This window comes from Mizuhopecten yessoensis, unplaced genomic scaffold (assembly GCF_002113885.1).
Source record: "Mizuhopecten yessoensis strain PY_sf001 unplaced genomic scaffold, ASM211388v2 scaffold2041, whole genome shotgun sequence".
Lineage (NCBI taxonomy): Eukaryota > Metazoa > Mollusca > Bivalvia > Pectinida > Pectinidae > Mizuhopecten > Mizuhopecten yessoensis.
Window position 1 is genome coordinate 253,010 of NW_018404348.1, and position 24,170 is coordinate 277,179.

The 24,170-nt window shown below is 38.4% G+C and overlaps 1 protein-coding gene across 1 annotated transcript; it reads left to right on the forward strand.

Moving 5' to 3' along the window:
* Positions 1-24,099, forward strand: LOC110444389 (1,4-alpha-glucan-branching enzyme-like). The gene is made up of 15 exons (XM_021488773.1): positions 1-171; positions 1,991-2,160; positions 6,153-6,268; positions 7,530-7,646; positions 8,634-8,778; positions 9,189-9,279; positions 12,434-12,643; positions 13,661-13,776; positions 14,197-14,327; positions 17,301-17,399; positions 17,567-17,849; positions 19,410-19,594; positions 20,285-20,418; positions 20,811-20,928; positions 22,374-24,099. The coding sequence occupies exons 1-15, from the start codon at positions 71-73 to the stop codon at positions 22,419-22,421; spliced, it is 2,064 nt and encodes a 687-aa protein (XP_021344448.1). The 5' UTR covers positions 1-70; the 3' UTR covers positions 22,422-24,099.
* Positions 24,100-24,170: the final 71 nt, after the last annotated feature.

Sequence of the window (24,170 nt, forward strand, 5' to 3'; positions counted from 1 at the left end):
TAACTGTTTTGACAGCTCCAGTACTAGTTCAGTCTCGGGTCAAGGTTATACACGATATATAGTGGCTAGCATGGCCGGTGATGGACATGATGTGTGTGACGTTCCGGAGATAGAGAATCTGTTTGACATCGACCCTTACCTTAGAAATGTCGAAAAAGAAATCAGAAGAAGGTAAATACCACTTTCTATAACATTTATTGCATATGTATTGGAGTTGAAACGGGTCTGTACAATTTGCACTTGCAAGAATGCGTGCAGCATGCATGTCTACTGTATGGGGTGATGTTGGTTGATACACTGCAGTACTGTACATTAGTTAGCTGTAGTGCTAAGTGTCGACCTAGTATGTTCTAATCAACTGTAAAAAGCGTGTTTTATGATTTGTATTGAAGAGCATTGACTTCTTCAAAAGTTCAAAGCTCTCCTTCAGTGGTTCAGTCAACATTTTTTTTTATATTTCATATGTGAAATAAAAACTGTGCTGTACCTAGATGTATATGGTTTTGAATGTGCATTCACACATTAAAGTGCCATTCTGATCTATTTTGATAGAGGTCACCTAAGGGTAATTAAAAGTATCTGTCTGTATCAGTCCGTATTTTACTAAAACTGCTGGAAATTTCACTGTCATGGCAACTTGTCTGATTATTTACTGAGGTCAAGACTTGATTTAATGAGGTATAGTCACCGGCCCCTTCACTATTTTATAGAATAGGACAAGTGAAAGGTCCGTCTGTGATCCCTGAGTGATGGTAGATCCAGGGTGTCTAGCATTGCAGATGTCATGCTGCTAAATTTCTTGTTTTTGAACTGGGCAGCATGATGTTGTATCTTTTCCAATTAGTATGGGTGCTGTTTTGCTGGTACAGATCCCATATTGTTGAGCTACATTCCAAGACAGATCTTAATATGCATTTGTAAGCTGTTGATTGCAGTGACAATTAAAGGACACTGTCACACTAGATTCAGTGACAATTAAAGGACACTGTCACACTAGATTCTGTCTTAAGAAACTAACTGTGGCATTTGCTTAATTTGTGATGGTGCAGATGTGAGCATCCAATTTTATGTTGTGAATAGCAACCTCTAAGTACCTTCCACTCTGCTGAGTTGGTATTAAACTGTAGCGGCTAGGTGACCAAGATCATGATTAAGTTCGGAGGGATGTAACATTTTGCCACCTTGAATGACATACCCCATTTATTACTTCATTTATTACTTAATAATTCAGTGTCTATTAGGCAATATGACCTAGGTAATCCAATTATTATAATTCTTTTGCTCTTTCAAAAAATTGTGGTGTGATGTCTCATTTTCATTTTACAAATAAGTTGTCAAGTTAAATTAGAAATTATTAGATAAACACATGCAAGCCCACACCGTTACTTGTCTTGTCATCTACATGTAACAAATGGCCTTCATGTTTACAATTGAAATACCTACGAGGCTTCTAAAAGAGCATTTCCCTTGCATGGTTTATCAGAAAATAACACAAACATGCACATATCTATTACTTTGTAGCAGAACTGGACTGGGTCGATCGTCGGCAACCAGGTAGCTCAATTGGTAGAGCATCTGTCTAGAGTTGGGAAGGTCCCGGGTTTGAACCCCGGTCTGGCCATGCAATTTTTCCTTTCCAGTTACAGTGGTGCCTGCGACCAACCCTTGCTCCAAGCGTTTGGTGTATGCTTGGCAAGGAGATACTCGAACCTGGGTTGTAAATAGTTGTGTCTCCGAGGGATCGGCGACCAGATAGCTCAAATGGTAGAGATTCCGTATATAGCTCGGAGGGTCCAGGGTTCGAACCCCGGTCCTGCCGTTACATTTTTCCTCTCCTGATACAGCTTATTGAAATATATATACAATTATTAACCAATGAAATGTGTGGTTACAATACTGAAATGTAGAATTAACAACAGGCCACAAGCAATGCAGGAAAACATTGTATTTATGTTAAAGACTCTTACAAGGATTTATATTATTTTACAAGGTATGGCTGCTTCCAGAAAGTTGTCAATGATATCAGCCAGTCAGAAGGAGGCTTGGAGAAATTTTCGAAGGGCTACGAGAGCTTTGGAATTCACAGAACACCGGACAATGGGATCTGTATGATGGAGTGGGCACCAGGAGCAGAGGGCCTCTACCTAAGGGGAGAGTTCAGTAAGGCCTGATTTAGCCTGTTTATAATTGTTTTGTTTAAGTTTGAGCTTTGTTTCTAAAATGTAGGAGGTGTGATTTGTTTTTACAGTTTGGGTAAACTTATGGTTTGATTCAATGAAAGAGACAAGTTAATTTTATTACCCAATCATAGTATAGATCATCTGATTATACAGATTTTTAATAGGATTTAGGGCATTATTTGTTTTGTTGCCTAATGTCAAGCAAAATATCTGTCACTTGAAAATCTGAAATATACAAGGATAAACATGTATAAAAGTATAAAGTACTTGGTGCTCTGGGCATGGACGATATTTTTGTATAAAATGAATAACAATAGCTAGCTCTACATATAGGGTTTTCTTGTAATATTGTAAAAAATCAACTGAAGGATATTTTGCTAAAACCTGATTATTTTTGTTACCAAGAAAGTTATGTTTAATTCCAGACAGATTTTGAGGGGAAAACCCCACAATATTTTCGTGGTCAAGCGTGGGCTTGATTTTTTTTGGCAATTTTTGATTTGGTGCCCAATGTTTAAAATTTTCATTACTAATATGCATCGATACCTGTTTATAACGTAGTTTATAAATATGGTGTAAAGGTGAGTTTTCCAATGTGAATCAGCTATTGATGCATATCTCAGTCATGTCCTTTTATTTTTGGATCAAGCTATTTTTACTGTATACTGCTACCTACGATGTACCTAGGGTTTGATTTGATGAAAGAGTCCGTTTTATATTACCAAATCATTTATCAGATCATTGATATTTTTAGGTTTTACCTGAATTTATTTGGCTGTAACACTTTTAAAGTATTGAATTTAAAAAAGTTATAGTGTAGTTTATAAATACACATATGAAGGTGTGTTATGTATGTTGAATGCGCTATCAGTGTATAATCTGTCAGGTCCTTTATTTTTATGATCAGTCCATTTTCACTGTATACAGCTGCACAACACGTATAAAAACATGGAAAATATGCCATGTTATAGCTTGATTAAGCCTTATTTGCATTCATTATTGTTTAAAAACAAATAAAAAACCCAGGCAGCAACTCTTTTGTAATAAGTCAATAAAATGTACATGTTTTGATCAAATTGAGATGCATAATATAGTTCCAGCTAAAATAAACATGAAATCATAGTAACTTTTCATTGTGATATTACAACCAGTTAAATGGCTTCGAAATAGATGAATGTTGTATAGCTTACATGATTTGAATAGTAATTTTAGACAATACAATTCTAGCAGTTTTTCTGCTCTCACTTAAATCAAAATCACACAAGAATAATTAGAATATCCTATCATCAGCATGGTCAGTTGTCCATTCTACCTGTTGATGGTACATGTTTGACCTACCTACCACTCAGTACTCAAAATAAAAATCTAAAAAAAAATCAACATAGAATAAAATCTTTTAAACAATGATAAGAAAGATGGCATGGTCAGTAGTTTGAGAGAGTGGTCAAGAGTTTTTAATTCAGGGATGACCATGTGGTAAGTCCTTTCTTAGTATCTTCTCTGCTTAGCGTTTACACAGACAATTGTATACCAGTACATACATAACAACATAACTTTGTGAAATAACATTGCACATGCTTATTAGCTCACCTGTCCAAAGGGCTAGTGAGCTTATGCCATGGCGCGGCGTCCGTCGTCCGTCAACTTTTCCTTTTAACGACTTCTTCTGAAAAATGGACAGGCCTAGAGTCATGATATTTGGGTGATAGCTTTGTTGGTAGGAGCCTGACAAAGTTTGGAATGAAAATGACCTTGACCTACTTTTAAGGTCACAGGGGTCAAATGTGTCAAAAACTTCAAACAACTTCTTCTGAAGAAATAAATGGTATAGAATCTTCATATTTGGCTGGTGGCTTCCTAGGATGGAGCCAGACAAAGTTTGAGAATGAAAATGACCTTGACGTGCTTTCAATGTCACAGCTGTCAATTATGTAAAACACTTCAAACGACTTCTTCTGAAGAACGAAAAGGCATAGAACCTTCATATTTGGCTGTTGGCTTCATGAGATAGAGCCGGACAAAGTTTGAGAATGAAAACTACCTTGACCTACTTTCAAGGTCACAGGGGTCAAATGTGTCAAACTCTTCAAACGACTTCTTCTGAAGAACTAAAAGGGATAGAATCTTCATATTTGGCTTATGGCTTCCTGGAATGGAGCCCAACAAAGTTTGAAAATGAAAATGACCTTGACATACTTTCAAGGTCACATCGGTCAAATATGTAAAACACTTCAAACGACTTCTGCTGATGAATTAAAAGGTATAGAATCTTCATATTTGACTGGTGGCTTCCTGGGATGGAGCCCAACAAAGTTTGAAAATGAAAATGACCTTAACATACTTTCAAGGTCACAGCGGTCAAATATGTTAAACACTTCAAACGACTTCTTCTGAAGAATAAAAAGGTATAGAATCTTCATATTTCGCTGGTGGCTTCCTTGGATGGAGCCCGATAAAGTTTGAGAATGAAATTGACCTTGACTTACTTTCAAGGTCACAGTGGTCAAATATGTAAAAACTCTTTAAACGACTTCTTCTGAAGAACTAAAAGGTATAGAATCTTTATATTTGGCTGTTGGCTGTTGGCTTCCTGAGATAGAGCCAGACAAAGTTTGAGAATGAAAATGACCTTGACATACTTTCAAGGTCACAGCGGTCAAATATGTCAAACGCTTCAAACAACTTCTTCTGAAAAACTAAAAGGTATAAAATCTTCATTTTTGGCTGATGGCTTCCTGGGATAGAGCCCAACATATTTTGAAAATGACCTTGCCTTATTTTCAAAGGTCACAGCGGTCAAATATGTCAAACGCTTCAAACGACTTCTTCTGAAGAATTAAAAGGTATAGAATCTTCATATTTGGCTGGTGGCTTCCTAGGATGGAGCCAGACAAAGTTTGAGAATGAAAATGACCTTGACCTTCTTTTAAGGTCACAGGTGTCAAATATGTCAAAAACATCAAACGGCATCTTCTGAATAATCGAAAGCATAAAATTATAATATTTGGCTGGTGGTTTCCTAGGATAGAGCTCACCAAAGTTTTCGAATGAAAATGACCTCAACCTACCTTAAAGGACAGAGTTCAACAGCATTTTAAAGGATTTGTTCTTAAGAACCAAATGGAATGGATTTATAAGATTTGGCTGGTAGATTTTTGGGATAGAGCTAACAAAGTATGAGAAGGAAAATGACATTGACCTACTTACAAGGTCACAGGGAAAAAATTTGTCAATTAACTTCTGAAGAAGAACCAAAAAGCATAGAATCTTATAATAATATTGGCTGGTAGTTTCAACAGATGGAGCTGACAAAGTTTGTGAGGGAAATATTTGTAGTGCAATATAATATTGAATGAGAATATTTTGCTATGACTGCTTAAATATTCAGGGGAGCGATACAGGCCCTCTGGGCCTCTTGTTTACAATATGTATTGACAAACACGGTGCCCAATTGGTTAAGGCTGTCTACGATCACTTACTCCTCCACCACTGGGTGGGGAGTTTTGAGGGCTTCCTTGGGCAGTTGCCAGGTACTGGTCGCAGGTCATTGATATTTGTCCGGGTACTCCAATAAAAGGATGGTTGATCATGGCAGCCATCCTCGTGTGACCCTCGTATGACCCTGGCTGTTCCATCCTCGTATGACCCTGGCTGTTCCATCCTCGTATGACCCTGGCTGTTGCGAGGACATTAAACCCGGACAAATTATGAATATCATGGCAGTGTTGTGATCACATATTTCTGACAGGACATATTCTGTTGTTACCTGCCTTAATCCTGTATAACAAATGTGTTGTATATTGTACTGAATAAATGATTTAGTCACAAAAAAATGTATGACAGAAAAACGTCAAGTTTAAGGTTGTCGGTGGAAATTTAACAATGAATGATGTTCTTTTTAAGCAGAGAATATGATGTTAACTTCTTTTGTTTTGTATGAGGTTGTTGTATTTTGCTTCGATTTCTTTCAAGATAACTGGGCACAAACACAGTATCCGTTTACCAAAGGAGAGTTTGGAAAGTGGCACCTAACACTACCACCTAACCCGGATGGCTCATGTCCTATTTCACACAACAGCAAAATTAAGGTACATGTAATAAAGATGTTCCTGTCAACAGGCAGATACACTCCTCCACAATCAGTTGATTGCTGATGACTGGTATATAAAATATATTGTTTCTGGCGATGGGGATATCTCAGCTTCAGGGTCAGATTTTTTAGGTCCATTCACTCAAGAGGATATTTTTTTTGAAAGGTGAAAAATACATACATAACATTACTACAATACAAAAAAGTTTACAATAAATAAATATTGAAAAAAAAAAATGAATAGTAAATCCATTTCAAGAGTAAATTACTTTACTTGTGATAGTCACATATGGAATATTGTTCCTTGAATGTTAACAATTGTTCTGCTAATTTTTTATTTTTTTTAAATGCGGCCAAAATTATTGTAGGAGCATTGTGACTTGATTAGTATAACTACTTGACATTTGAAAGTGAACTCTCAGCATAAATGTACATGACCTTTGATAAAATGTGCAGTCTTTTAATTTTCTTCTTCTTCAATTAACTAAAAAATAAACCAGCATTAAAAAGAAATTAACAAGGCAAAAGAATTTCAGACAACCAGAAAAAACAATCTATACAGGAACCTGTGTAATTAGGGGTAATTTGTTTGTAAGAACTTAAGGAAGGGGTCTCTTATAACAGGTGGTCTCTTATAACAGGTGGCCTCTTATAACAGGTGGTCTCTTATAACAGGTGGTCTCTTATAACAGGTGGCCTCTTATAACAGGTGGTCTATTATAACAGGTGGTCTCTTAACACAAGTTCAGTGTGCAATTAAGTCACTAAATTGGGAAACATTGAAGGTGGTATTTTAACAAAGGTGGTTTCTTGATGAAGGTGTTCACATGAGCAGGATTCACTGTGTATAGCTACTTTTGTATAGAGATCCCCAACTTTCATTATAAATAATACTCCATATAGTGTTTCTATATATGATAACCTGTGTATGAAGACAACTTTTGTATAGAGACCCCTAACTATCACTCCATTTGGTATAAAGTTCCTTAACTGTCATATGAAGAATAATTCATATATTTTTTGTGTTAATGATAACCTGTTTATAAAGACTACCTGTGTATAAAAACACCATATTGATGAAACTATCGTTTTAATAAAGAATACCTCATATATTTACAGTATTTTCTATATGATATTCTGTTTATACAGAATACATTGCTAACTCCTTCAGAGGGACTTGACAGACAAGTTTCACTGTACTTTGAGTTATTTGTGCTGCAATGAATGTTTAAGATATTAATTGAGCTTTTCTTTTACAGCTGGTGATCCGCAAAAAGTCTGGGGAGCTGGTAGACCGACTCAGTCCTTGGGCCAACTATGTTGTGAGCCAGGAAAAGGTTCCTGTGTTCGATCAAGTGTTTTGGGACCCCCCAAATGTATGTACATGTTAGGCATTAGTAGATCCCTGTCTTCCCTGCCCCTATATATGTCCACTACTGGTACTATAGGATGCCACTAAGGGTACGCACTCACTACACCAGTCAATCCTTGCATTGTTTGTCAGGAAGATATCTCATCTGTCACCTACAATAGCCAGAAAGAGAGAGTTATGGTTCATTTCTCAGCAGGCATCGCCGTATCCAGGGCAGATGTACTCTTGTTACCATAGAATGAGTATTTTGAACTGTATTAGATTCTTGTGTACCTCCCCCTCTCTCTGTTTCCTATTTACCAGGTATTAAATGCACGTTTGATTGATACTGTGTTTATTATGTTGCTGAGTAATGTTTGCTGTAATGGTAAATTTGCTCTCATTATGAAGGATGAAAAAAGTTGAAAATTAAACTTCGGTAAAAAATTCCTGAAATACAATGTATAAACACAGAGACAGAGTTATGGCCTTTGATTTACCATTCATCATTTTCTCTAAGGCTTATCTCATATTAGCTCCTACATCTGCCTAAATTTGCTATTTTGAGATGTCAAAGTTTAAAATATAAAAAACATAAATCCATTTTTTGCATAGTTTCATGCATCTATTATGTCCATTTGCTTAATATAGCAATCACAGTACATTTTATAATGAGTTTAATAGATGGATACTACATGGTATACAGGAAGTGTATCCACCCTTGTAGTACTCTTCTTACCTTCTCTTTCATTTTGGAATTGTCTCCTGAGGGACATGAGCGGCTCATTCTCAGAATGATGTGACCAGCTGGTGGGGTGTCATGCGACAGTGTCCAAATTTTGATATTTTAATGAGGTACTTTACAGTTATGCTAGCCTTGTTCCGTCATCTGCAGACACCATTAAACTTATGTAATTAGCTGAAGATGGGAAGTAATACCCTGAACAAGCAAACAAACAATGACACTTTTACCTTCCCTGTTGAAGCATTACACAGCCTTGCTTTATTTCAGCCATACACTTTTAAGAATCCTCATCCCCCAAAGCTAGACAGCCTGCGGATCTATGAATCCCATGTAGGAATATCTTCATGGGAAGGCAAGGTATCAACATATAAAGAGTTTTCACGAGATGTAATACCACGTATAAAGAGTCTAGGTAAGGACATTATTTGTACAGATGTTGTATGTAGGAAGTTATTTTTAATATAAAATATTGATAATAATTCGATAAACTTAAAAAATGAATTTTACATGCGTTTTATATTGGTATTATTTTTTAAGATTGTGTGTTCTGCTGGTTTTTAGCCCACCATATACATGTATTAGATGGTGGGCTGTCTATATTGCCTTTCTTCAATCATCCATTCATCTGTTGTCAATCCTTCAATAATTCTTGATATCTCTATTTCCCAAGAAGTACAGGATGGATCTCGTTCCAATTTTATGTGTATGTTCCCCTTGGTACATAATTGTGTGACTTTTTTGAGACTGACATAAAACAAGATGGCTGTCTGGTGGCCATCTTGGATTTGACAGTGTTGTACAGACTACAATGTTGTGTTACAGGCTATAATGCTATCCAGCTGATGGCCGTAATGGAGCATGCTTACTATGCCAGTTTCGGATATCAAATCACAAGCTTCTTTGCTGCATCAAGGTATAGTATATATGACCAGCCCTGGTCAGTCAGGAGGTCAGAAGCGTTTATTTATACTATAGAATGGAATATATGTGACAGGTAATAGAAAATAATCTACCGGCCATTACTAATTTAAAATGTAACCCACTGCACTGATTCCCTGGTATGCTTGAATACACTGGCTCCTCTGTGTGTTTGTAGACACTGGTTCCCCTATGTGTTTGTAGACACTGGCTCCTCTGTGTGTTTGTAGACACTGGCTCCCCTGTGTGTTTGTAGACATTGGTTCCCCTGTGTGTTTGTAGATACTGGTTCCCCTGTGTGTGGCTCCTCTGTGTGTTTGTAGACACTGGCTCCTCTGTGTGTTTGTAGACACTGGCTCCCCTGTTTGTTTGTAGACACTGGTTCCCCTGTGTGTTTGTAGACACTGGTTCCCCTGTGTGTTTGTAGACACTGGTTCCACTGTGTGTGACTCCTCTGTGTGTTTGTAGACACTGGCTCCCCTGTGTGTTGGTAGACACTGGAACCCCTGTGAGTTTGTAGATACTGGTTCCCCTGTGTGTTTGTAGACACTGGTTCCCCTGTGTGTTTGTAGACACTGGCTCCCCATAGTGTTTGTCGACACTAGTTCCCTTGTGTGTTTGTAGACAATGGCTCCCCTGTGTGTTTGAAGATACTGGTTCCCCTGTGTGTTTGTAGACACTGGCTCCCCTGTTTGTTTGTAGACACTGGCTCCCCTGTGTGTTTGTAGATACTGGTTCCTCTGTGTGTTTGTAGATACTGGTTCCCCTGTGTGTTTATAGACACTGGTTCCCCTATGTGTTTGTAGACACTGGCTCCCCTGTGTGTTTGTAGATACTGGTTCCTCTGTGTGTTTGTAGATACTGGTTCCTCTGTGTGATTATAGATACTGGTTCCTCTGTGTGTTTGTAGACACTAGTACCCCTGTGTGATTGTAGATACTGGTTTCCCTGTGTGTTTGTAGACACTGGCTCCCCTGTTTGTTTGTAGACACTGGCTCCCCTGTGTGTTTGTAGATACTGGTTCCCCTGTGTGTTTGTAGACACTGGCACCCCTGTGTGTTTGTAGACACTAGTTCCCTGTGTGATTGTAGACACTGGCTCCCCTGTGTGTTTGTAGATACTGGGTCCTCTGTGTGTTTGTAGATACTGGTTCCCCTGTGTGTATGTAGATACTGGTTCCCCTGTGTGTTTGTAGACACTGGCACCCCTGTTTGTTTGTAGACACTGGTCCCCCTGTGTGTTTGTAGATACTGGTTCCTCTGTGTGTTTGTAGATACTGGTTCCCCTGTGTGTTTGTAGACACTGGCTCCCCTGTGTGTTTGTAGACACTGGTTCCCCTGTGTGTGGCTCCTCTAAGTGTTTGTAGACACTGGTTCCCCTGTGTGTTTGTAGATACTGGTTCCTCTGTGTGTTTGTAGACACTGCTCCCCTGTGTGTTTGTAGACACTGGTTCCCGTGTGTTTGTAGATACTGGTTCCTCTGTGTGATTGTAGATACTGGTTCCTCGGTGTGTTTGAAGACACTGGCTCCCCTGTTTGTTTATAGACACTGGTTCCCCTATGTAATTGTAGATACTGGCTCCCCTGTGTGTTTGTAGACACTGGTTCCCCTGTGTGTTTGTAGACACTGATTCACCTGTGTGTTTGAAGATATTGGTTCCCCTGTGTGATTGTAGATACTGGTTCCTCTGTGTGTTGTGTGACAGTGATTGTAGATATTGTTTGTAGACACTGGCTCCCCTGTGTGTTTGTAGATACTGGTTCCCCTGTGTGTTTGTAGATACTGGTTCCTCTGTGTGTTTGTAGACACTAGTACCCCTGTGTGATTGTAGATACTGGTTCCTTTGTGTGTTTGTAGACACTGGCTCCCCTGTTTGTTTGTAGACACTGGCTCCCCTGTGTGTTTGTAGATACTGGTTCCTCTGTGTGTTTGTAGATACTGGTTCCCCTGTGTGTTTGTAGATACTGGTTCCTCTGTGTGTTTGTAGATACTGGTACCTCTGTGTGATTGTAGATACTGGTTCCTCGGTGTGTTTGAAGACACTGGCTCCCCTGTTTGTTTCTAGACACTGGTTCCCCTGTGTGTTTGTAGGCACTGATTCACCTGTGTGTTTGAAGATATTGGTTCCCCTGTGTGTTTGTAGACACTGGTTCCCCTGTGTGTGGCTCCTCTGTGTGTTTGTAGATACTGGTTCCCCTGTGTGTTTGTAGACACTGGCACCCCTGTGTGTTTGTAGATACTGGTTTCCCTGTGTGTTTGTAGACACTGGTTCCCCTGTGTGTTTGTAGATACTGGTTTCCCTGTGTGTTTGTAGACACTGGCCCCCCTGTGTGTTTATAGACACTGGTTCCCCTGTGTGTGGCTCCTCTGTGTGTTTGTAGATACTAGCTCCCCTGTGTGTTTGTAGAATCTGGTTCCCCTGTGTGTTTGTAGACACTGGTTCCCCTGTGTGTTTGTAGACACTGGTTCCCCTGTGTGTTTGTAGATACTGGTTCCCTGTGTGTTTGCAGACACTGGTTTCCCTGTGTGTTTGTAGATACTGGTTCCCCTGTGTGTTTGTAGATACTGGTTCCCTGTGTGTTTGCAGACACTGGTACCACTGTGTTTTGGTAGATACTGGTTCCCCTGTGAGTTTGTATTGTAGTATGTGTACAGTGTTAGAATAACCCCAATTTCTGACTTGGTCTGGAGCATCCTTAGGCAAAGGGAATTCATTGGTGTATTAAGAAACAGTTTGGCCCAGGAGAAATAGAGATAAATATTTAATCATTCAGTATGTGTTCAGTGATTTTATTCAAACATGATGTATATATCATCAGGGGATGACAGTTTGATATTTTGGATATGGAGACCCTGACCTCTCCCTTGTTGGTTGGGTTGCAGACCAAGTGTGGAAAGTTAACTAAAAGTTCAGAAATCTTAAGGCATTTGAAGTTCTGCTTGAATAAAGTGTTTTTCAGTGGTATCCTGTTTAGTAAGTTCATGCAAGTATCCAGGTTATGCATTGTATCATTTGGCTAATTTACAATTATGATGTATAATAATAAGTAGTAAATAGTTCATTTTATAAATAAATGATGTTTATGAAAACTAGGGACAATTACCTAAGTGATGTTTTCTCAGTTGTCTATTGTCTGGATTTCTTCTAGTCGTTTCGGTACTCCTGAAGAGTTGAAGGAGATGATTGACTCCGCCCACGGGGCGGGGCTAGTGGTGCTATTGGATGTTGTACACAGCCATGCCTCTAAGAACGTTGTCGATGGTCTCAACCAGTTTGACGGCACAACTTCCTGCTATTTCCATGATGGACCGAAGGGAACACATGAGCTTTGGGACTCCCGACTGTTTAATTACACTGGGTAAGACATGTGTACAGTAAAACACATAGCCATTACCCTTGGAGACTAAGAGCTTATGTAGCTCTGGGCAAAATAACAAGTTAAACTGTAATATCCAATCGCTGTTTCAATATTGAATGATATATTCCTGACTTCTTATTGAAACAATTCTCAATTAAAAATGCCTCGGGCATTCTTGCTACATCGGGTGACAAGGAAACATGTCTGAGCCTTCCTAAATTGATGTTACCCATGCATGTGGCAGACCTTTGTGTAAACATGAAAAGTACAGTGTAGCAGAGATACTGATGTCTGAAGCATTTTACAACATTTTATTTCAGCATACTGGTAATTACATGTTTGATCTTGACGTCTTGGGCTAGTTGTCGGACCTTTTAACAATGTCTTAAAAATTAGCACAGTTATTGTTGATCCCTTACTACCTAAGTAATGTGCCACTCCCCCTGCTTAAATACTTGTCAAGTAAATCTGCATGTTAGATAAAATAATTTAAAGGGCAGTTACAGTGTTAACATCAGGAAATAGTCTGCACAGTGTTAGAACCAATCAAATTCAGCATTAGATTGTGATGTGGTAACAATTCTGATGTTAAAATTTTGGATTTTCTTTGTTTGAGAGTCAATATTGATCCAGTTTCAGAACAAATATTTTACAGCCACATTAGTTTTTCTCTGGGATCTCTGGTTTCCTCGTACATTAAAACCCTTATAGAGCTTCCATCCAGGTCAACAAGAGCTGAGCAATTATTGGAGTGGGAACAAGTTGTTTCATTGTTGTTGTAAAATAAAGTGTAAATGTATAAATTGTATTATTGTAGGGCCAAAATTTCTATCTTTTATTAATTTCAAATATTTATATTATTTTCATAAATATATGACACAATATATTCTAAAGCTTAAAAAAACCTACTGTTTGTGGTGTAAGAAGGTATAGCCTTAGCTGAAATGTGTGTTTCAGCTAGAATGAAGATATGCTACCCTATTGAATATCATCATTGTTGATTGGTTTGATTGACAGGTGGGAGGTGATGAGGTTTTTGCTGTCCAATCTCCGCTGGTGGATAGAGGAGTACCAGTTCGATGGATATCGCTTCGACGGTGTCACCTCCATGTTATATCACTCCCACGGAATGGGTAAACATCTCATCTACTTAGAGTTATCTACAAGCCGATCAAACCAAAGTACTACAAGATTCAAGAGCCTTATCAAGCCTTGAGTAGTTAGCTCATCAGTAATTTAATACATTACACAATTACAGACAGATATATACAGTTTGTAGAGATTGTAGTATGACAAGGATGTGTACACACATTACATAAGATAATGTTCTACATTATTACTGTTATATGTAGTATTATTGGCCAGTTGAATGCTTTAAGAAAGTATTTACGTAATTATATATCTCCTGAACAGTGGTACAACAAGACAGGCTGCCTATGCCAGTAGGAATACTTCATGACCACTCCTTCCTGTTTGATAAAATGTGTGCACTTTTATCATGTTAAACAGAGATATACAGTCCTGTGATTAAGAGGATCTGGTTTTCTCTTCAGGCCATGGATTTAGTGGTGATTATAACGAGTACTTTGGACTGAATGGTGATACGGACGCCCTCGTGTACTTGATGGTTGGTAACCACATGTTACATTCCCTGTACCCCGACTTCATGATTACCGTGGCAGAGGTAAGTCGCAGGATAGCCTCCAATCACCTGTGGGACACAATTTATTGGTCTGTTTAAAAGGGATGTCAGAATACACAGGTCTTAATTTTGTAGTTTTTATTAGAAGTAGGATGAAATCATTATGTTGGATGAGACAGGTTTCCCCGTTGTAGCCAGGGATGTCTCTTTCAGTCATATTGTGTTATGACCATGATTGTCTCCCCTTGGAGATATGATCTGGCTGTGTCTTCCCAGCCAAGTCCATTTCGTTTTACCACCGTATTTCAGGATATTTTGGTGTTTTCCCTCAAAATAGGGTGGTTAAATGGTGAGTCAAATTTTGGCATTTGGCGACAATATGTTCTAAATTTTGGTGGTATCTGATGCCTCCATCAGTCATGGCCTTAACAGTTGTTGTGCGGTTACATGACAGCTCAATCATTTTTTAGCCCACCATCATCTGATGGTGGGCTATTCAAATCACCCTGCGTCCGTGGTCCGTCCGTAAACAATTCTTGTTATCGGTATTTCTCAAGAAGTTCCAGAGGGATCTTTCTCAAATTTTATATGCAGGTTCCCCTTGGTCCTAAGCTGTGCAGGGCAACTTTTGAGACTGATCAGATAAACAACATGGCCAACAGGCAGCCATCTTGGATTTTGATCGTGAAAGTTTGTTATCGCTATTTCTCAAGAAGTACTAGAGGGATCTTTCTCAAATTTTATATGTAGGTTCCCCTTGGTCCTTAGCTGTGCAGGGCATTTTTTTGAGACTGATCGGATAAACAACATGGCCGACAGGCAGCCATCTTTGATTTTGATATTGAAATTTTGTTATCGCTATTTCTCGGGAAGTATCAGAGGGATCTTTCTCAAATTTAATATGTAGGTTCCCCTTGATCCTAAGCTGTGCAGTGCAACTTTTGGGACTGATTGGATAAACAACATGGCCGACAGGCAGCCATCTTTGATTTTGATATTGAAAGTTTGTTATCGCTATTTCTCGGGAAGTATCAGAGGGATCTTTCTCAAATTTAATATATAGGTTCCCCTTTGTCCTTAGCTGTGCAGGGCGTTTTTTTGAGACTGATCGGATAAACAACATGGCCGACAGGCAGCCCTCTTTGATTTTGATATTGAAATTTTGTTATCGCTATTTCTCAAGAAGTACCAGAGGGATCTTTCTCAAATTTTATATGTATGTTCCCCTTGGTCCTTAGCTGTGCAGTGCAACTTTTGGGACTGATTGGCTAAACAACATGGCCGACAGTTAGCCATCTTGGATTTTGATCGTGAAAGTTTGTTATCGCTATTTCTCAAGAAGTACTTGAGGGATCTTTCTCAAATTGTATATGTAGGTTCCCCTTTGTCCTTAATTGTGCAGGGCAACTTTTGAGACTGATCGGAGAAAAAACATGGCCGACAGGCAGCCCTCTTTGATTTTGATATTGAAATTTTTTTATCGCTATTTCTCGGGAAGGATCAGAGGAATCTTTTTCAAATTTAATATGTAGGTTCCCCTTGATCCGAAGCTGTGCAGTGCAACTTTTGGGACTGATTGGCTAAACAACATGGCCGACAGTTAGCCATCTTGGATTTTGATCGTGAAAGTTTGTTATCGCTATTTCTCGGGAAGTACCAGAGGGATCCTTCTCAAATTTTATATGTATGTTCCCCTTGGTCCTTAGCTGTGCAGTGCAACTTTTTGAGACTGATCGGATAAATAACATGGCCGACAGGCTGCCATCTTCGATTTTGATATTGAAAGTTTGTTATCGCTATTTCTCGGGAAGTATCAGAGGAATCTTTTTCAAATTTAATATGTAGGTTCCCCTTTGTGGGGAGGTCACCCATCCAACTTTACGGACCACTTTCAATGTTGCTGAACTAGAGAGCGGATCCAGTATTAGACAGTATTTCCCCCTTATATTTCTTAGCTGTTACACAATGTAAAGTAGAAATGGCCTGAACATAAAAATAAAGGGCATATCAAAAATACATGGATACTGAATTTGTCCTTCAGAACATACCTTCATATATACATGTATTTATAAACTACAATGTACAACATAACATTTTGAGAGAAATGAAAATGTTCAAAAAAAGAGTTTTCCCCAAATTTCGGACCTGTGAAAGCCATAGCTACCACTTTAAAAAACACATAAAAATGGATAAACAAACATGATTCAATTACATTTTTCAAATTATTTACAAATGTGTTGAGTACAAAATAGGCATCAAGTTAAGCTAGCTTTTGTTGGGAAGACACCTGAGATTTGTAATGGCGAAAAGGGTAAAAAGTACTTCATCATTAATAAGCCAATTTTACTTCTGATTTGTATAGGCCCATCGAATGACGGAACATATAATATTATTATGTGAACGGGCAGGTGGGTGCTAACAGTGTCTGGACGATATCTTGAGTAGTTTCAATGGATCCAATTTCAAACTTCAAAGAAAGGTTCATTGCCATGATAGTTCAGGCAAGTTTGATAACTGCAATTATCGGACTGTAATTTACGGAGTTATGGCCCTTTATTCAATTGCCTAAACAGTGTCCGCTTGATATTTTCAGATGTTTCCTCAGGATTAACATCAAAATTTACAGAAAAGTTCATTGCCATGATAGTTTGGACAAGTTCGATAACCACCATTATGCAACTGTAACTGATAGAGTTATGGCCCTTAATGTACAACCATGCAGACAACTGCTCATTCAATGTATTAAGGGCGTATTATGTTCCGCTTTCATGGTACCCTTGTTAAAAAAAGTCTTGATACATGTAATATTACAAGGGTTATTCATGGTACGAAATGTTCAACAATGGCCAGCAAACTCTAATGAATACTGCTACCTTTGCAGTGTTTAAGCAAACAGTAGCCAGGATTTTGTCCTTATTGTAATATCGACTTGGTTTGATTGATTTTGTCTGTCCCTATTCATATACACTTGGTGACACTACCTCACTATAACCTTAGTTGCCTCCCCTATTTCAGGATGTGTCGGGGATGCCCGGGCTCTGCCGACCAGTACAGGAAGGTGGAGGTGGTTTTGATTACAGACTTGCCATGGCTATACCAGATTTATGGATTAAGGTAAGAGATTGAGTTGATGATCATTTCACTTTTGATGCCATGATTTGAAGATTATAATTGGTCTGACCTCCATTACCTGTATAACCAGGTAATGAACGCCAAAAGAAATTTTAATTTAATTTCTGGTTTATGTACTATTAATTTAGCTGCTCTGTCAATCTTTGTAGTATTTGAAGCACAAGAGTGATGACGATTGGGATATGTCCCATATATGTCATAACCTTACAAATCGTCGCTACGGGGAGAAGTGTATTGCGTATGCTGAGAGCCATGACCAGGCACTTGTTGGGGATAAAACGGTTGCTTTCTGGCTGATGGACAAGGAGATGTACACCAATATGTCTAATCTCTCCCCACCCAGTCTGGTGATTGACAGGGGTATCGCCCTCCACAAAATGATTCGTCTCCTGACATGTGGACTTGGAGGGGAGGGCTACCTTAACTTTATAGGTGAGAATTGGAAGAGAGGGATGCCCTAACTTTAAAGTATAGGCGCGAATCCGAAGAAAAGGGTGACTTAACTTTATAGGCAAGAACTGGAAGAAAAGGGTGCCTTAACTTTATTAGCCCACCATTATCAGATGGTGGGCTATTCAAATCACCCTGCGTCTGTGGTCCGTCCGTCATTCCATCCGTCCTTAAACAATTCTTGTTAGCGCTATTTCTAAGAAAGAACTAGAGGGATCTTTCACAAATTTCAGATGAAGGTTCCCCATGATCCTTAGTGATGCATATCGTTTTTCTGGGACTGATCGCAAAACCAAAATGGACGACAGGCAGCCATCTTCAATTTGAAAGTTAAAGTTTGTTAGCACTATTTCTCAGAATGTACTGGAGGGATCTTTCTTTAATTTTACATGAAGGTTCCCCATGATCCCTAGTTATGCATATCCTATTTTGGGACTGATCCCAAAACCAAAATGGCTTACAGCTAACCATTTTAAATTTGAGAATGAAAGATTTTTAGCGCTATTTCTCAAAATGTATTGGAGGGTTACTTCTCAAATTTCACATACAGGTTCCCCCTCATCCCTTGTCGTGCATTTCATTTTTTGGGACTGATCACAAAACAAGATGGCCAACAGGCAGCCATCTTGAATTTGAATTTGTTAGCGTAATCTCTTAGAATGTACTGTAGGGATCTTTCTCAAATTTTACATAAAAGTTCCCAATGGTTTCTAGTTCCGCTTTTCGTCAGATGATGGTATGCTATTCAAAACACCTGTCGTCCTTCATCTGTCCATCTGTTGTCGGTCCTTAAACAATTCTTGTTATCGCTATCTCTCAGAAAGTGCTGGAGGGATCTTTCTCAAATTTGATATGTAGGTTCCCCTTGGTCCTTAGTAGTGCATGTTTACTTTTGAGACTGATCAGATAAACAAAATGTCCGACAGGTGGCAATCTTGTATTTTGACAGTGAATGTTTGTTATTGATATTTCTTAAGTAGTCCCGGAGAAATCCTTCTCCTTTGATATGTAAGTTTCCTTTGGTCTTTAGTTGTGTTTGTTCACTTTTGAGACTCGTCGGATAAACAAAATGGCCGATAAGTGGCCATCTTTGATTTTGACAGTGAATGCTTGTTATCGCTTTTTCTCGGGAAGTCCTGGAAGAATCTCTGTCACATTTGATATGTAGGTGCCTTGGTCTCTTGTTGTGTATATCTACTTTTGAGACTGATCGGATAAATGAAATGGCTGACTTGTGGCCGTCTTGGATTTTGACAGTTAAGGTTTGTTATTGCTATTTCGTAGAAAGTACTGGATGGATCTTTCTCAAATTTGTTCCATAGGTTTTCCTTGGTTCTTAATTGTGCATGGTTACTGAAATAAAACTAATGAGGATGGTGCAATGGTGGGTGCCAAGATCCCTCCCAGTGATCTCTTGTTGATGGAGGTATGAACATTGTCATTTGACATCACCTGTTTTAGTTATGTAAGTAAGTAACCCTTCTAAATATCCAAAAGTCGGAGATACAAGACTCTTGATTGATATGTGACCTTTGTACCCAGGTAATGAGTTTGGACACCCAGAGTGGTTGGACTTCCCGCGAGTGGGTAACAATGAAAGCTTCCACTATTGTCGGCGACAATGGAACCTGTTGGATGACAAAACCCTCAAATACCAGTACCTCAACAACTTTGATCGTGCTATGATGCAGGCGGAGGAGAAATACAAGTGGCTCCGTAACTCACAGGTATCTACATAAAGGTGACTCCGTAATTCACAGGTATCTATGGGCAGATTGGTCGAGTGGTTAACACTCCAGCCTTCCACGCAGACAGTCGGGGTTCGATCTTGAGAGAAATTGTTTTTCTCCTGCCCCCACAACTCCAACAACCCAGGTGGAGTATAAATTGGTCTATGGTGGATGTTGCGGTATCTGTGCTGTAGCATTCAAGTGAGGTGGCACTATACATGATGCCATTGGAAGCACAGTCCCACTACAAGNATGTTGCGGTATCTGTGCTGTAGCATTCAAGTAAGGTGGCACTATACATGATGCCGTTGGAAGCACAGTCCCACTACAAGCAGAACACATTACATCTCCAGCACACACGCAGGCATACACACATAGGGAGATATTAGCCAGGTGGCATAGGACTAGTAGTTAGTGCTTGATAAGGCAGCTCCTGCGAATTCCTCAAAATTGTATCGATTAATGTATATGCTAATTGTATTACTTGTATATCTATGTACTGTAAAGCACTTTAGAGTGGCTTATGTTAGCTAGATAGGGCGCTATATCAAATGCTGTATATATCTATGTAAAGGGGACTCAGTTACTCGCAGGTATATAAGGGTTCAGTATTGATAACTATGTATTAATGGCAGTATTGATATATGAAAAAACATATTTTTTGACCTGAATTTGATTCTTTTACAGAACTATTTAAGCAGGAAACATGAAGGAGATAAGATGATTGTGTTTGACAGAGCAGATCGCCTTGTGTTTGTGTTTAACTTCCACCCCACCAAGAGCTATACTGATTATAAGATCGGTGTCAACAACCCTGGAAAGTATCCTTTATCTCAAATACTGACTTGACATGGACAGGATATCTCTTACCTTCATGTATAATACCATAATATGTCACAGGGGACTGTAGATATTTGTATGTCTAAGTGAAAAAACATGTAATAATACATCACATGGGAGTGAAGATGCTTCTATGGGAAAAAATATTATACAAGGTACTGAAGATACCAGTTCAAATATTTGCGAGATGTTTAAAGTTTTGATATTTTCTCCTGGGGTATTAAAAAAAAAGAAATCTCTCATGAAACATTATTTACATTACAACGTCTGGCTGGGCTATGCCTAAGTTGTTGAGAAACTATGAAAAATATTCCATGTTCAAGGTATAAAAATAAAAAAAACTTTCCTTGTTAACATTCCTTCACTCCCTAAGATACAAGCTTGTGCTGGACTCTGATGCAGAGGAGTTTGGTGGACATAAACGTCTAGACCACAGTGTAGAGAATGTGACCTCCGAGGAACCCTGGGACAACCGGAGATGTTCTATGATGGTGAGTCCTTGATGAACCTACACCAGGTCATAGGAATACATTTTCACACTATCCTGTGGCTGTAAATTAACTTTAGCAGTTGCTATGGTTACAGTGGAACCGGTTCAAATGTACCAGTATAGAATAGGAAAGTTTGTGTCATCGAAACTAGTATGTAAAGTCAAATCTGTAAGATAACCTCCAAATGTTTCATGTTATACAGTAAGACATATATGATAAAGAAGGAAATAAACTTGGTAACAGGCCAGACTCCTTTTTGAGGGCCAAGTGAGCTTATGCCATGGTGCGGGGTCCGTCATCTGGCTGGCCGACCGGCGTAACTTTTTACTGTAAAACAACTTCTTTTGAATAATCAAGAGGCCTAGGGTAATGGTATTTGGCCAGTAACATACTGGGATGAAGGACTACAAAACTTGTTCAAATGAATGACCTTCATTGAATTTCAAGGTCACAGGGGCCAAATATGTTAAGATCTTTTAACAGCTTCTTCTGTATAACCATCAGGCCTAGGATGATTATATTTGGCCAATTACATGCAGGATGAAGGCCTACCAAGTTTGTTCAAATGAATGACCTTGACAGGGGTCAAATATGTTTTAAACCTGTAAAAGAGTTCTTCTGAGTAACAAAAAATATTGATATTTTGCCAATAGCATGCTTTGATGAAATGCTACTAAGATTGTTCAAAGGAATGACCTTGTCTTATATTCAAGGTCTCATGTGTCAAATATGTTATAAACCCTTAAACAAGTTCTTCTGAATAACCAAAATGCTCAGGATGATTGAAGGGCTACTTAGTTTGTTCAAATGAATGACCTTGACGTTTATTTAAGGTCACAGGGGTCAAATATGTTTTAAATATTCAAACAAATTCTTCTGAACAGCCAAAAGGCCCAGGATGATTATATTTGGTCAGTAACATGCTTAGATGAAGGGCTACCAAGTTTGATCAAATAAATGACCTTGATGTATGTTCAAGGTCACTGGGTCAAATGTGTATAAACCTTTAAGTGACCTAATTTCAATGAACAAAAGATCTCGACTGGTGATATTTGACACGTTGCTGCTGATATGAAGGGCTATTAGGTTTGTTCAACTGTATGTCTTTGTTTAACTTTCAAAGTCACAGAGGTCAAATGTGTTTAAATATTTTAATAGGTTCTTTTGAATGACTTATAGTCTTTACTACTGATGTAGCTTTATTTAGTCCACTTTTAAGGTAGCAAGTGTCAGCAGATGAATACCAGGTGAGCGATGCAGGCCCATTAGGCCTCTTGTTCTAGAAAGATTATAAGAAAACTAACAAAACATTTCAAAGCTCTATGTATGCTCTTACTCCAGAAAAATATCCAGGTTGTAATAGTATATACAACTGTATGTACAAATACATTGATTCATTGAATGATTTTGCTGGTGAACAATGTGACTCGTTTCCTTTTTGACAGGTGTATGCCCCAAGCAGGACTGCGATCATCCTTGCCAGGATGGAATGATATTAGACTTGTAACTTGAGTCATGAAATCCTAGATCCGTTTATCAGAAATCAGTATTTTTGGTATGTGTGAGTAGATGTGAGTGGGTAGTATAGTGGTGTGAGCATGAGTAGATGATAATGTGAACACTCGGAGTTGGGGTTGATGAAGATAATGTGATGTCAGTGTGAGTGCATGAGTCCTGGTTGTTTGGTTAGTTAAAGGGTTTTACGTCTACACTCACTGACGAAGTCGGTGTTTGGTCGACATGAGGGGGTAAGTTACCGCTTACCAGGCCCTCAGAGATTTTAAGTCCTGCCCATCCAGGTCATGTTCTGATGTCGGACAGCTCCTAAGATGCGGATAGGGAAGGACGTCCTTTGTGTAATCCCCACTGAGTCCCCGGTGAGTCCCCGGTGAGGGATATTGTTTACTACAGGTTAGAATATCCAACAGGGCCCAGCTGTTTGGTTATAACTTGATGAGCTGTTAATTGAAATTTTTCTGTAGTATTAGTTTTTAACAAGTATTTGAAATTATTCAAATGATCTAAAGTTTTCATGTTTTAGATGATTTATCCTCACACATGCAGTGTTTATGTTAGCGCCGGCTTCTTGTTTTTGACTTGAGTGAATATGTAATACAATATTTATCAAAGAGGTGCACTGTTTGGAAAAATCTCAGAATGTTATACTCCCCTGTAACAGTATATTATTATATAACATTAACCTGTGTATTAATTCTGTCATGTGAATCCATGTATTTGTTAATGTTAGTTAACATAAAGTTAACTATGATGTATCAAATATATTTTATTTTATCATATTTAAAGAAAATATTAACTCTATTAAATCTATATTGTGTTTATTGTATGTTAATTGGTACTTATCTAATGTGTTGTTTTCTCCTTTTTCGAAATGTTCTTCATTCTAAGTTTGACCGCAGAATAATATTTTGATCAAAAGGTATGGTTCACTGTTTTCCATAACATAAGCTGTGTGAAGATTAGAATAGAGTTTACCGTTCAGCCCAGTGAGTCATGTTGTAACTGTACAAGGTTGTACACTGTTGATATAAAAGCTTTTAGGAAAGTAATCCTATTCACATTGCTCACTACTGGTGTTGCTGCTCACTACTGGTGTTGCTAATTATCACAAAGGAATTCTGTGCATTGGTACCTAGAGCTGTTCATGACATTTTAATTTTGCAAATTACTGATAAAGTATAGAATTGTATTTTTAAAAGATGTTAATGGATTTCATTTGAAAGTAGACCAAATTATGCTAGTAAACTTTAAGTTTGGCAGGATAGGATTTTGAAGCATCACAAAAGGCAATAAAATAACTACATGCTTTTGTAGTATTTGTATCTAAATATCTTTTCTTTCAATGTTTAACCAGAAAAAAAAGTAGGTAATGCTTTAAAATACCCCAAATCAGCAGGAAATAAGAGAAAAGCAAGGAGCAACAGAAAATTGGTGTATTACCATTGTAAGATTACATAGGTATGTACTAAATTGAGAGAAATGTATTGTTTGTTAGTTATTACTTGTGATGCCTGTTAGAACTGGATGAAAGGCTAAGGATGATCAATGATGATGCTATTGTAAAACCTACTTGATCATGATTACAATATGCCAAGATTGTGCCACTTCTGTACAAATGTTATATCTACCCTATTAAAGCTGCTTACATAACAATTTGTCTTTATTTCTGTACTGTCTTTTTCTTTTTTTTGTCCACCTGAGCCAAGGACTTTGTAAACTTCCCT

What these genes read in the sequence shown, in the direction of transcription:
- LOC110444389 (XM_021488773.1), top strand. Translation starts at nt 71, where the DNA reads ATGGCCGGTGATGGACATGATGTGTGTGACGTTCCGGAGATAGAGAAT. An exon ending in CTACCTAAGGGGAGAGTTCA is followed by an intron (nt 2,161 to 6,152) that starts GTAAGGCCTGAT and finishes ATTTCTTTCAAG; the next exon opens with ATAACTGGGCACAAACACAG. An exon ending in CACACAACAGCAAAATTAAG is followed by an intron (nt 6,269 to 7,529) that starts GTACATGTAATA and finishes TTTCTTTTACAG; the next exon opens with CTGGTGATCCGCAAAAAGTC.